Below are 12,500 nucleotides of genomic sequence, written 5' to 3'. Positions count from 1 at the left end.
ACACACACACACACACAGATTTTAGTTTTAACTTCATCCTGTAATATCCCTCTGAATAAAAGCTGACAGTAATCTGTGTAACGGTGGTTCTGTTGCTTTTCATCTTCACGACAGCGGCTGTAGAGAGAAGAACATCGAATTAAACGTCGTATTCAGAGTCGAGTCCAAAAGTGACGTCAGTGTTGACGTGAGGAAAGTTGCTGGTATTCAGAGTCGGGTTACGCAGCTGCTTCAGTGGGTTAAATGAGCTCCACGTTCAGATTATTCAAATCATCTCCAAGGTTCTTCAGTAGACGCGTCCAAGACGAGAGTTTTTATAAATTAATTCATAATATTATTAATAACAGATTCACTCCTTGAGATGAGCCGTGTCTCGGATTAAGATCTCCTCCGTGTGCATTAAACCTTTTTGTGGACTTTTTGTGTGATGATGTCATTAATTAATGATGTTACACGGTGTGTTTGAGTGTATTTACAGCTAAAACATAAATCTCAGCGTGACATATTAGAGATTCTCCTGGACATGTTGTAGTTATTATTATGTTAAAGCTCCTGCCGCGTTGCTCCTCTGCACTCTGTAACACTGAAGTTAAATATTAGCGTTGCTGTGTTCACATCGAGAAGATCTCTGTGGATCGTTAACTCACGCTGGCACGAAACGCGATGATGTTTTATCTGATTTAGTTTTGTTTCATCATTGCTCAGGTTTGTGTAATGCCACGTCACCGGAAATCATTTTAAGGAAAAAACAGATGTTTATAATAATAAAGTATAATAATAATAATAATAATAATAATAGAGCTGTAACGTGTTCAGGAGAGATCTGATTCAAGATTCAAGATTCAAAGAACTTTATTAATCCCAGGGGGAAATTGTTTAACGCACAGGAGAAAAATAATTAAATAAGGAAGAACAGAATTCTCTCTAACATCTTTACACTGAATTCACTCTCACTGAATAAACAAACAAATAAATAAATAAATAAATAAAATGATAAATGAAGTAGTGTGTGTGTGTGTATGTGTGTGTCTATGTGTGTGTCTGTGTATGTGTGTGTGTCTATGTGTACGTGTGTGTGTGAATGTGTGTGTGTGTTTGTGTGTGTGTGTGAATGTGTGTGTCTATGTGTTTGTGTGTGCGCGTGTATGTGTGAATGTGTGTGTCTATGTGTGTGTGTGTGTTTGTGTGTGTGTGTGTGTGTGTGTCTATGTGTTTGTGTGTGTGTGTGTGTTTGTGTGTATGTGTGAATGTGTGTGTGTGTGTGTGTGTTTGTGTGTGTGTGTGCGTGTATGTGTGAATGTGTGTGTGTCTATGTGTTTGTGTGCGTGTGTGTGTGTGCGTGTATGTGTGTGTGTGTTTGTGTGTGTGTATGTGTTTGTGTGTGTGTTTGTGTGTGTGTTTGTGTATGTGTTTGTGTGTGTGTGTGTGTTTGTGTGTTTGTGTGTGTGTGTGTGTGTGTGTATGTGTGTATGTGTGTGTGTGTGTGTGTGTGTGTGTGTGGCCCTGTAATCTCTTTCTGTTTATTTTGCCTCTTCATTGTTTCTGAAGCTGATATAAAAGGGCATCGATGTTTACGATGATCTAATACTTGGTTTAAATAGATTAAATTAACGCTTGTTTTACTTACAGAAGTGTTTTATAATCTCCTTCAAAAACATGTCCTTATGCTGGTACACGCGGGTCAGAGAACACGCTGAGGTCGAGAGTTCCCTCTTTTTTGTGCTCATGTAAATGTTTAGAGTCGTATTCAGTCACTTAAGTCCAAAAGTTTCATCAGTGTTTACGTGAAGAAAGTTGCTGGTATTCAGAGTCGGGTTACGCAGCTGCTTCAGTGGATTTTCTACAGAAAATAATCTTCAGATTATTAAAATCACCTGCATGTCGTTCATACCTCCGAGCGTTTTTCAGGGGTTTTTCTAAGCGACTTCTCTGCTGCTCACTCGAGCAAAAATGCGCTTAAGGTCAGATCAGAATCGAGCGTAACTGAGACACGCCTCTGTTTTAGACAAACTCCGCCCCACGTGTGTAACTCTCACGTAACTATTGAAAAGCGCTTAAGTCTGTAGTTACCTCTGAGATCTGAATACTGATGTGTGGAATTTCAGTATTAAATCTTAACTCTCCTCTGAACACAGAGCTCAGTGAGAAGGTGTTTGTTTGAAGACAGTCAGTGATCATTCACTCATAATTCTGTTCACCAAAAAAGAGGTTCTTGAAAGTTCGTGATGAACTAAACCATCACCCTGATCCTGAATTTCTCACTTATGAATTAATTAATCTGCTGTCGCGTAGCTAACTGTCATTTTTGTGTTTGTAGCATTCCAGAAATGTTTTCTGGGGATTGAATGTAAAAAAAAAAAAAAAAGAGCAGATGCAAACGTTCTTGCTGAATCACTGCATGAAATCGAGATTCATTTAAAGGAGTGAAAGATTTACAGTGAGTTTAGACATTTCTGACACTCGATTCGACCTTTGGAATATAAGAAATCTGATATTGGCGTGATTGAGATTGGAGTGAGAGATTGCCGGAGAACGAGAGAACAAGTGCAGACGCAGAAATCTCCACAACGCTTCAGTATGAAATTTGAGGATCTTTTAGAAGAGCTTGATGGCTTTGGAAGATTCCAGAAGATGATCATGTTCCTCAGTTTTATTGCTCGATTCACACTCCCGTGTCACTTCCTGTTAAACAACTACATCGGTGCTATTCCTCCCCATCACTGCGACCTCGGCTCTGTGGACGGGAATCTAACACGGGAACAGAGACTGACCATCAGCATTCCCAAACAGGACGATGGGACCTTCGCCTCCTGCCACATGTTCTCAGAACCACAGTTCCATCTTCTAGACAATGAGTCGAACTTCACAAATGTTTCAGTTGTTGAATGTCAGAATGGATGGACGTACGATAACAGCACCTTCATCAGCACTTTAGCTACAGAGGTACGTTCCATCAGATAACCATCAGATAATTGTTATAAAATATATTCAATTTTATATTAAAATTTGATTTAATATTTTCAGTGTTTTCAGCACATTTTTAACGACGGGAGCCTTGTTATTATTTTAATTAAATAAATATTATTTTTCTCTCTCTCTCATTCTGTGTCCCCCTCTTTCTCTCTCTTTCTCTCTCGCTCTCTCTCAGTGGGATCTGGTGTGTGAGAACAGAGGGATGAATAAAGCGATGGCCACCATCTTCTTCATCGGAGTGATGTTAGGAGCAGCTTTATTCGGCAGTTTGAGTGACAGGTCGCATTAAAACACTCTGAAATATATAATTAAATTATAACTTTGTAGTTTAGATTTGATCTGTTTTTGTACACTGTAAACACTAAAAAATTATTGTTTTGTAAAATTTGAATGTATCGTATATGGCTTTACAGCACAGCGCTATTGATCTACTGCACTGTGATTGGTCAGAAGGTGTTGATTAGTTTTCTCTAACAGCAGCTCTGATGGTGGTGCAGCTGCAGATCACAGGTTTACATTAACGCCTCCTGCCACTGCACCGGTTTCTCCTCATTTCTCCTGTCGTGTGTCACGTTGCTCCTCAGATACGGACGTAAGACCATGCTGCTGGTGTCGTACGTGCTGGCGTTGTGTTTTGCGATCGCGAGCGCGTTCTCCTCCTCCATCATCATGTTTGCTGTGTTGCGGTTCTTCACGGGGATGAGCATCACCGGCATCGTCATCGTCACCAGCGTGCTCAGTGAGGAACACCTCCGTATCACCAACATACTCCATCCTATACGTACTACAGCAGGAGGAAAATATCTCACATACACTGAGTTACGACAGATTTAGCAGATTTCACAGTCACACAAAGATTTCTCAACAAAGAAATGTTTTAGTTTTAAATAATAAAGTTTAGACTAATAGATATTAATTCAGTTACATTCCCTGAGTGATGAAATAAATACAGTTCCTGTTATTGCACTGAGATTAATGTGTGCATAATGTGTATTAATATGATACGTGTGTGTGTGTGCGTGTGTGTGTGTGTGCATGTGTGTGTGTGCTTGTGTGTGTGTGTGTGTGTGTGTGTGTGTGTGCGCGCGCGTGTGTGTGTGTGTGTTCTCAGATGTGGAGTGGGTGAGTATAGAGAGCAGGAAGTTGGTGGGTGTGACTGACAGTTTCAGCTGGACGTTCGGTTACATGGTACTTCCTGTCTTGGCGTACGGAGTGAGAGATTGGAGATGGCTGACTCTGACGGTCACTTTACCGCTCACTGTGGCGTTAATCAGCTGGAGGTCAGGACTTTTATAACACATCATTCCATAAAGCGCCATGGTTTATAACCACATACAGCAAAACATAAAATAAGAATAAAAGGTTTTAGTTAATTAGTCATCAAACTGTATACTATATCATACTGTATATTAAATGGTATTAATAAATCAAATCATTCTTCATTAAAATAAGTCCAATAATATAAAAATTAAATTTAAATATGTGGCATCACAACAATCAAAGCATGTGGTGTGAAAATGTCATTTCGATCCGATCAGTTTCATAATTTCTCCCAAAAAGAGGTTTGATGTATAAAATAACAGTGAAGTGTCTCAGCTAGAAAGATGTGAGATAAAGAAAATACAAGAAAATAAAAGTTACAGAAACACTAATTATAGCATCAAACTCTCTGAAGTCCACAAGCTTTTCTGTAAGAGGAACTAAAACCATCCAGAAACAGTTCCTGGTACAGTTCCTGAAACAGTTCCTGTTCACCTGTTTTACTCTCTTCAGTATGAACTCAGTGCTAATTAACGTTAAACCAGAACAGGTTCGTTTCTACAGCACACTCACTTCACTAAACACACATACACACAGGTAACATGCAACAGGTGTGGCTAATTAATTACCGTGACAACAGGAAACGCTGACCATATAAGGGAAGTGGAAAGGATCAGAAATGTTTGGCATGTATAAAGAAAAATAAAATATATATAAAACCCACAGGGTTTTGTATAGTTGAGGGTTCTAGAGTTCCACCAGAGGGACTGAAGAACCCTTCAGAGGTGCAGGTTTGACACCGCTACATGTCCACATGGAGAACCGTATCTGTAAAGGGAACTGAACAGGAAATTATTCTGTGTGTTCTAATGACAGGTGGGTTCCAGAGTCGGCTCGGTGGCTAATCGCTAACGGTAAAGTGAAGAAAGCTCAGTATTACTTAAAGAAATGTGCCGTGATGAACAAGAGGACGAGAGCCAACTCCATCCTGAAACCTGAGGTGAGAGAGAGAGAGAGAGAGAGAGAGAGGGAGAGGAAGAGAGAGAGAGAGAGAGAGAGGGAGAGGGAGAGGGAGAGGGAGAGAGAGAGAGAGAGACAGGGAGAGAGAGAGAGAGAGAGAGAGAGAGAGAGAGAGAGAGAGAGGGAGGGAGAGTGAATGAGTGCGAGGGAGAGTGAGAGAGAGAGGGAGAGAGAGAGAGTGAGTGCGAGGGAGAGGGAGAGAGTGAGTGAGAGAGAGGGAGGGAGAGTGAATGAGTGTGAGGGAGAGGGAGAGAGAGAGGGAGAGAGTGAGTGCGAGGGAGAGGGAGAGAGAGAGAGTGAGAGAGTGAGTGCGAGGGAGAGGGGGAGAGGGAGAGAGAGAGTGAGAGAGTGAGTGCGAGGGAGAGGGAGAGAGAGAGTGAGAGAGTGAGTGCGAGGGAGGGAGAGAGTGAGAGAGTGAGTGCGAGGGAGAGAGAGAGTGAGTGTAAGGGAGAGGGAGAGAGAGAGTGAGAGAGTGAGTGCGAGGGAGAGGGAGGGAGAGAGAGAGAGTGAGTGCGAGGGAGTGAGAGAGTGTGACAGAATGAGAGAGAGAGTGAGTGTAAGGGAGAGGGAGAGAGAGAGTGAGAGAGTGAGTGCGAGGGAGAGGGAGGGAGAGAGAGAGAGTGAGTGCGAGGGAGTGAGAGAGTGTGACAGAATGAGAGAGAGAGTGAGTGCGAGGGAGTGAGAGAGTGAGTGTAAGGGAGAGGGAGAGAGAGAGTGAGAGAGTGAGTATGAGGGAGTGAGAGAGTGAGTGAGAGAGTGAGTGTAAGGGAGAGTGAGAGAGAGAGTGAGAGAGTGAGTGCGAGGGAGTGAGAGAGAGAGAAAGAGACAGAGAGACTTTAACTTTTAAACATGACTTTATTTACGCATTAAATCTCTAAGCAATAACAGAAAATAAAATCTTTATCATAATTGACTTAAAAATCATAATTAAAAAATCATAATTGAATTTGACTGTAAAAACAAATTAAAATGTTATTTAAAAATAATATCCACTTACACACACACGCTAGCACTGCTCTCTGTCTCCCTCTGTCCTGCTGCGGTGTGTGTGTGTGTGTGCGTGTGTGTGTTTGTGTGCGTGTGTGCGCGTGTGTGTGTGTGTGTTTGTGTGCGTGTGTGCGCGTGTGTGTGTGTGTGTTTGTGTGCGTGTGTTTGTGTGCGTGTGTGTGTGTGCGCGTGTGTGTGTGTGTGACGTAGGTCCTGGTTTCGAATCGTTTGCCGGGAGTTTCTCACCTGCGTCAGCGGTTAAATTACGCCGTTTTTTCTGTTTTCATCAGTAATTTTTTACGCAATCCTTTTCATTTGTTGTATTTTTCACTTTCCCTTCTGCCACATTTTCGTTTTCTCGAAGAACACTTTTGTTTTTTTGGTGTAAAGACAGCGAGCGGAGACCGTCCACGTCACATCCGTCTAACATAATCTCCGCACATCTTCAACTAACATTCAGCTTGTTCAGTGTGTCAGTGCAGGATGTTCAGTCACTCTTCCTCCGTCGTTACTGATAGCTTTATCTGTGCTAAGTGTATGTTAGCTCTCTGATGGAGAAGACTGCAGCGTTAGAGGAGCGCGTCCAGACTCTGGAGAGGGTCAGTGAGAGTCACAGTAGCGTAGTTTCTGTATCTGGATGCCTCGGGTGGAGTTAGCAATCCCCCAACTCCGGCATCCATCCTGATCCATCCTGATGCCCTGCTTCTGGTTGGAGTTCTCATCACTCGCTGCTGCTGATGGTCCACATGGACAGCCTGAAGTTACATGAGATTACTGTGGATGGTTCCATTTAGAAACCATGACGATGGCTGTGGATGTTCTTCCTTGGATAGTCTTAGGACTGCAATTGCTAAGAACAGTTTGCACTCAAGTCTCCATCACTGAACAGTTGATCACTTTGGCCAGTGCTTTTAACTTCTAGAAAATTCTATCTGTGCTCTTCTCCTACCACTTCCCTTTAGTCCTGTCCCTGCACCATTAATACTTACAGAGTCCAGTCTGAGCTTCTTCACTTCAGGGATTAGCAGAAGAAAGAAGGAACAGGTAGAGAGAGAGGAAAACACCCAGTGTGACATCTTCATTTCCACCTTCATCCTGCTGCAGGTTCTCTCCTCTATAGTGTCAGAGGGAGGACACAGGACGTACTCGTACCTGGACCTGATGAGGACGCCCAACATGAGGAGACTGGCTCTGCTGACTGGAATTACCTGGTGTGGAGAAAACACACACACACACACACACACACACACACATGTGCACAGAGCCAAAAGTGTATCATGATAAAGAAAAGTGTCACAGTTTTTAAAGAATATTCTTCTAAATAATGCCGAGTGACTAAACCACATGTTCATTACTGTTTAAATTAATAAAATATTAAACTCAGATCGCACTGTATGACTGTGATAAACACGCCGGTGTCTGCAGACTGCACTGCACTGAGGAGCTGCACTCAGAGTTAACGTCATCGTCACCTTCATGCTCGTGTCTCACGTTTCTGCTGAAAAGACAAAGAACATTTTTTGGCTCTGAATAATTTTTATGGTGGTTATGGAGGAGAACTTTCTGGTGATACAGGTGGAGATGGTTTTATCTCTCGGCTCTCTCGGGTCCGTGTCTAATTGTGTGTGTTTCAGGTACGGCGTGGCTTCCACTTACTACGGGATCAGCTTTAACATCAAAAGCTTCGGTCTGGATCTGTACCTGAACCAGTTCCTGTACGGTGCTGTGGAGGTTCCTGCTAAAATCATCGTCTATCTGCTGCTCGACTGGATTGGACGGCGTCGCACCATGGTGGGCGGGATCCTGCTGGCCAGCTGCACACTCATCATTAATATCTTTATACCAAAAGGTAAGGAGACGACGTTACAAATTATACATACATATTATTAATGAAGTAGGCGTGGCCTCTGTACCTGTCAGTCATAACGAAGTAGGCGTGGCCTCTGTACCTGTCTGTCTGTCTGTAGATCAGTGGATCGTGCGCTCGGTGATCGGAGTGCTGGGGAAAGGTTTCATCTCCATTGCCTTCTCAGCACTCGTCCTGTTCAGCTCTGAACTTTACCCCACTGTCATCAGGTGACTCACACACACAAGCGCACACACACACACGCACACACACACACAGGTACACACACGCACACACACACAGGTATACACACACACAGATACACACACACACACACAGATACACACACACGTGCGCACGCACACACTTTTTTCATCTCTATGATAATCAATAAAAACTATATTTGTGTATTTTTGTCTGTGTGTGTGTGTATGTGTGTGTGTATGTGTGTGTGTGTATGCGTCTATGCGTGTGCGGGTGTTTCTGTCTGTGTGTGTATGTGTGTGTGTGTGTGTCGGTGTCTGTGTGTCTGTGTGTGTGTATGTGTGTCTGTGTGTCTGTGTGTGTGTATGTGTGTATGTGTGTGTGTGTGTGTGTGTGTGTGTATGTGTGTGTGTCTGTGTGTCTGTCTGTGTCTGTGTGTGTGTGTCTGTGTGTGTGTGTGTGTGTGTGTCTGTGTGTGTGTATATGTATGTGTGTGCGTGTGTGCGAGTGTGTGTGTGTAACAGACAGAATGGGATGGGCTATAACTCCTTCTTGGGGCGAATGGGCGTGGCTTTAGCTCCTCTGATCCTCCTATTGGACGATGTGTGGACTCACCTGTCGCAGGTGATTCTGTGTGTCATTGCGCTGATCACAGGTGTGGTGGCGAGTCAGTTACCTGAGACGAAGGGCAGGTGTCTCCCTGAGACTATAGAGGACATCGAGGGGACGAGGTCAACATTTAACTTTATATTTAATCACAACACAACATGTTTATTTCATCACAGACAACTTTACCGTATATAATATAATAATGTAACTGTATAATATAGATAATAAACATTTCAGTAAATCTAGGATATATTTATATTTATAAATTAATATTTATATATTTTAAACATTGTGATCTGTTAAATGATTTTTAATATGAGTTTATTTTTTACTTTAAATTTTTTTTATACTGAATTTTTTTAATTTGCACATTTTTGATGTATAAATATAGTTAATGGGTTTTTTTGCTTGTAATAAAGTAAAACTAGAAGTTTGTTATACACATAACTACACTTTATATCCAGAATCATTAAAAATTATTCTGTTCTTTTTAATTGAGTTTTCTTTTTAATAATTATACATTTTTGTCATATTTATAATATCTGAATATTTGGATATTTGTAACGGTTCTGGAAATGCTAAATCATTTTTAACGGAGCTCCAGTTTTTCCAGCTATCTGACTAACAGTCTTTATTACTATATACAGTATATATTTTATTTTTTAATATTCTTTATATTTACTTTTAATGAATTTCAGGACAGGTCATGCTGCAGTTCTGCTCCAGGAGAAAGGAGGCCAAGAACAAGAAAATGGAGGTTAAGAAGACGTTTATTTCTGATTTATTCACTAAATTCATCATCACGTAGCATTAAATACACAGCAAAGCGTTTATTTACTAATTAATGATGGCGAGAATGAAAAAAAGATATTAATTGAATCCATTGTGGGAATTTTAATTATTTATGACTGTGTGATTGTGTGTAACATTCTCATTTTTAAACCTCAATAAAATAAAACTGTATATGTGTTTATGTTTAAATAAAGAATATAAAATGAGGTTACAGTGATGTGAACATTCAAATGTTCTTCTTATTTACACCGATCAGCCCTAACATTAAACCCCCCGACAGGTGACGTGAGTAATGCTGATTATCTCGTTACAGTGGCACCTGTAAAGGTGAGGGATTTATTAGGCAGCAAGTGAACAGTCAGTTCTTGAAGTTGATGTGTTGGAAGCAGGAAAAATGGGCAAGCGTAAGGATCTGAGCGACTTTGAAAAGAGCCACATTGTGATATCTAGATGACTGGGTCAGAGCTTCTCCAAAGCAGCAGGTGTTGTGTGGTGTTCCCAGTGTGCAGTGGTTAGTACCTACCAAAAGTGGTCCAAGGAAGAACAACCGGTGAACCAGCGACAGGGTCATGAGCTCCCAAGGCTCACTGATGCGCGTGTGGAGTGAAGGTCCGTCTGGTCCGATCCCACAGAAGAGCTACTGTAGCACAAACTGCTGAAAAGTTAAAGCTGCTCTGATAGAAAGGAGTCAGAACACACAGTGCAGTGCAGCTTGCTGCGTATGGAGCTGCGTAGCTGCAGAGCGGTCAGAGAGCCCATGCTGACCCTGTCCACCACCCAAAGCTCCTACAATGGGCACGAGAGCATCAGAACTGGATCATGGAGCAATGGAAGAAGGTGGCCTGGTCTGATGAATCGTATTTTCTTTTACATCATGTGGAAGGCCGTGTGCGTGTGTGTCACTTACCTGGGGAAGAGATGGCACCAGGATGCACTATGGGAAGAAGGCCAGCTGGTGGAGGCAGTGTGATGGTCTGGGCAATGTTCTGCTGGGAAACATCGGGTCCTGGTCTTCATGTGGATGTTACTTTGACATGTACCACCTACCTAAACATTGCTGCAGACCAGGTTACACCCCTTCATGGTAACGGTGTTCCCTAATGGCAGTGACCTCTTTCAGCAGGATGATGCTCCCTGCCTCACTGCAGAAACTGTTCAGGAACGGTTTGAGGAGCATGACAAAGAGTTGAAGGTGTTGACTTGGCCTCCAAATTCCCCAGATCTCAATCCACTTGAACATCTGTGGGACGTGCTGAACATCAAGTCCGATCCATGGAGGCTCCATCTCACAACTTACAGGACTTAAAGGATTTGCTGTTAACATCTTGGTGCCAGAAACCACACACACCTTCAGAGGTCTTGTGGAGTCCATGCCTCAGAGTCAGAGCTGTTTTACTGGCACAAGAAGGAACTACACAATATTAGGCAGTTGGTTTTAATGTTATGGCTGATCGGTGTATATCACACACACACACACACACACACACACACAGGCTCTGTATCAGAGACATGTCTGAGAATCAGAACGACAAAAGATCAGAAAAAATATCAGAAGAAAATCCACATCAAGATTAAAACCAGTAGAACCCAAAACTCGTGATGTGGAGAACAGAGAACTGGAGACAAAGAAAGGTTCCTCATGGGTTCTTTTAAGGGTTCTCTGGATAATTAAGGGTCCTCAAATAAAAAAAAAGGTTTCTGTTAGAAAATCACTTTGATCTACAGAGAACGTTCCCTCAGAAAGCTTCTTTTTTTAAATGTTGAGATAAAACCATTAGTTACTGGTCTTCCTAAAACTCTTTTTCTTTAAAATGATCTGTTATTTATGTACTGTATTTACGGACTAGTGGAAACGCAACAAGCAAATTAAATAAAAGAATACAATTAATATATAAAATAATAAAATAAATACAGTAAGAATGGAGAGAATTGAAACTCCGTGCTGTGAAAAAAGAGAAAAGAAAAGTTCGAGCTGAGCTGAAAGAGAGACTCAGAGTGAGAAAGTGAAGAGCGAGTGATAGTGAGCGGTTTAAATAATCCTCACTGTGAAGTTTTCCTCTTACAGTTTAATAAATCAGACCTCGTTTATGTAAAGCTCACATTTCCTCACTGCTGTTTTAACACCTACTTTATAAAACATTTTGTTCAGATATTGTCGTGTGTTTATCTGTAAATATGATTCAGTGCTCAGCTGGTCTTCAGATAAATAAAATAATAATAAAATGTTCATGTTCTAGAAAAAAAAGGACAAAACTGTGAACCTTTATCATTTTATTTATTAATGTACATGACATGATCGTGTAAATACTCCGATCAGATTTATTTAAAAACTGAACTGCAGCTAATTTTCTTTATTTATGCTTTAAATAAATGTAAATATACAGGTCGTGATTTATAATGACAAAACGTGAACATTGTTAAAGTGTGTAACATCACGTCCGTGTGTTTGTGGGGAATTTTATCAAATTCAGTTTGTAAAATATTAAATAGTGTAACATTTTCCAAGTGATTATTATTCATGTAAATTTATTAAAAATAAAAACATCTGTGTTGATATCGAGGTGAAAATAATCCTTTTTAATTTCAGCTTCTTGTGAATTAACTGAGAATCTCGTTCTCTCCGTTCTCGTCCTGCTCGTAAACGTAACAGCCCACCTCACCGATGTTCACACCTTTTGGGCCGAACAGGTAGCCGTAGCAGGGCACGTGGCAGTACGGCCGACCCTCGTGCTGAAAAACACAACTAATTCATTAATTAATAATAAATCATTTATAATATAAAATAATTACATATTTAAACACCCGAGTA

General features: G+C 41.3%; 3 protein-coding genes across 5 annotated transcripts in view; 2 read left to right on the top strand and 1 right to left on the bottom strand.

The window, feature by feature from the left end:
- The window catches only part of LOC113531605 (solute carrier family 22 member 7-like), a 32,365-nt gene extending 31,367 nt beyond the window's left edge, over nt 1-998 (top strand). For both annotated transcript variants that reach the window (XM_026922430.3, XM_053237420.1), the window contains one exon: nt 1-998. This exon is cut by the window's left edge and continues 95 nt beyond it. The gene's annotated coding sequence lies outside the window, so the exon portion shown is untranslated.
- Nucleotides 999-1,783: 785 nt separating this feature from the next.
- LOC113531660 (solute carrier family 22 member 7) lies at nt 1,784-9,908 on the top strand. Its single transcript, XM_026922523.3, has 10 exons — nt 1,784-2,943; nt 3,149-3,252; nt 3,558-3,712; nt 4,085-4,253; nt 5,110-5,233; nt 7,345-7,451; nt 7,875-8,089; nt 8,208-8,316; nt 8,815-9,021; nt 9,598-9,908. Exons 1-10 carry the CDS (start codon nt 2,578-2,580, stop codon nt 9,659-9,661), a joined length of 1,620 nt encoding a protein of 539 aa, XP_026778324.1. The 5' UTR covers nt 1,784-2,577; the 3' UTR covers nt 9,662-9,908.
- Nucleotides 9,909-11,949: 2,041 nt separating this feature from the next.
- The window catches only part of crip3 (cysteine-rich protein 3), a 24,877-nt gene continuing 24,326 nt past the window's right edge, over nt 11,950-12,500 (bottom strand). The window contains exon 7 of one of the 2 annotated variants that reach the window (XM_053237422.1): nt 11,950-12,434. In XM_053237422.1, the coding sequence (XP_053093397.1) occupies nt 12,348-12,434 (87 nt within the window). In that variant the 3' untranslated portion in view covers nt 11,950-12,347. The remainder of the gene's footprint in view (nt 12,435-12,500) is intronic. The other variant, XM_053237421.1, reaches the window with a different exon arrangement.

The sequence above is a fragment of the Pangasianodon hypophthalmus genome, chromosome 10 (genome assembly GCF_027358585.1).
Source record: "Pangasianodon hypophthalmus isolate fPanHyp1 chromosome 10, fPanHyp1.pri, whole genome shotgun sequence".
Lineage (NCBI taxonomy): Eukaryota > Metazoa > Chordata > Actinopteri > Siluriformes > Pangasiidae > Pangasianodon > Pangasianodon hypophthalmus.
This window is presented reverse-complemented; position numbering and strand designations above follow the sequence as displayed.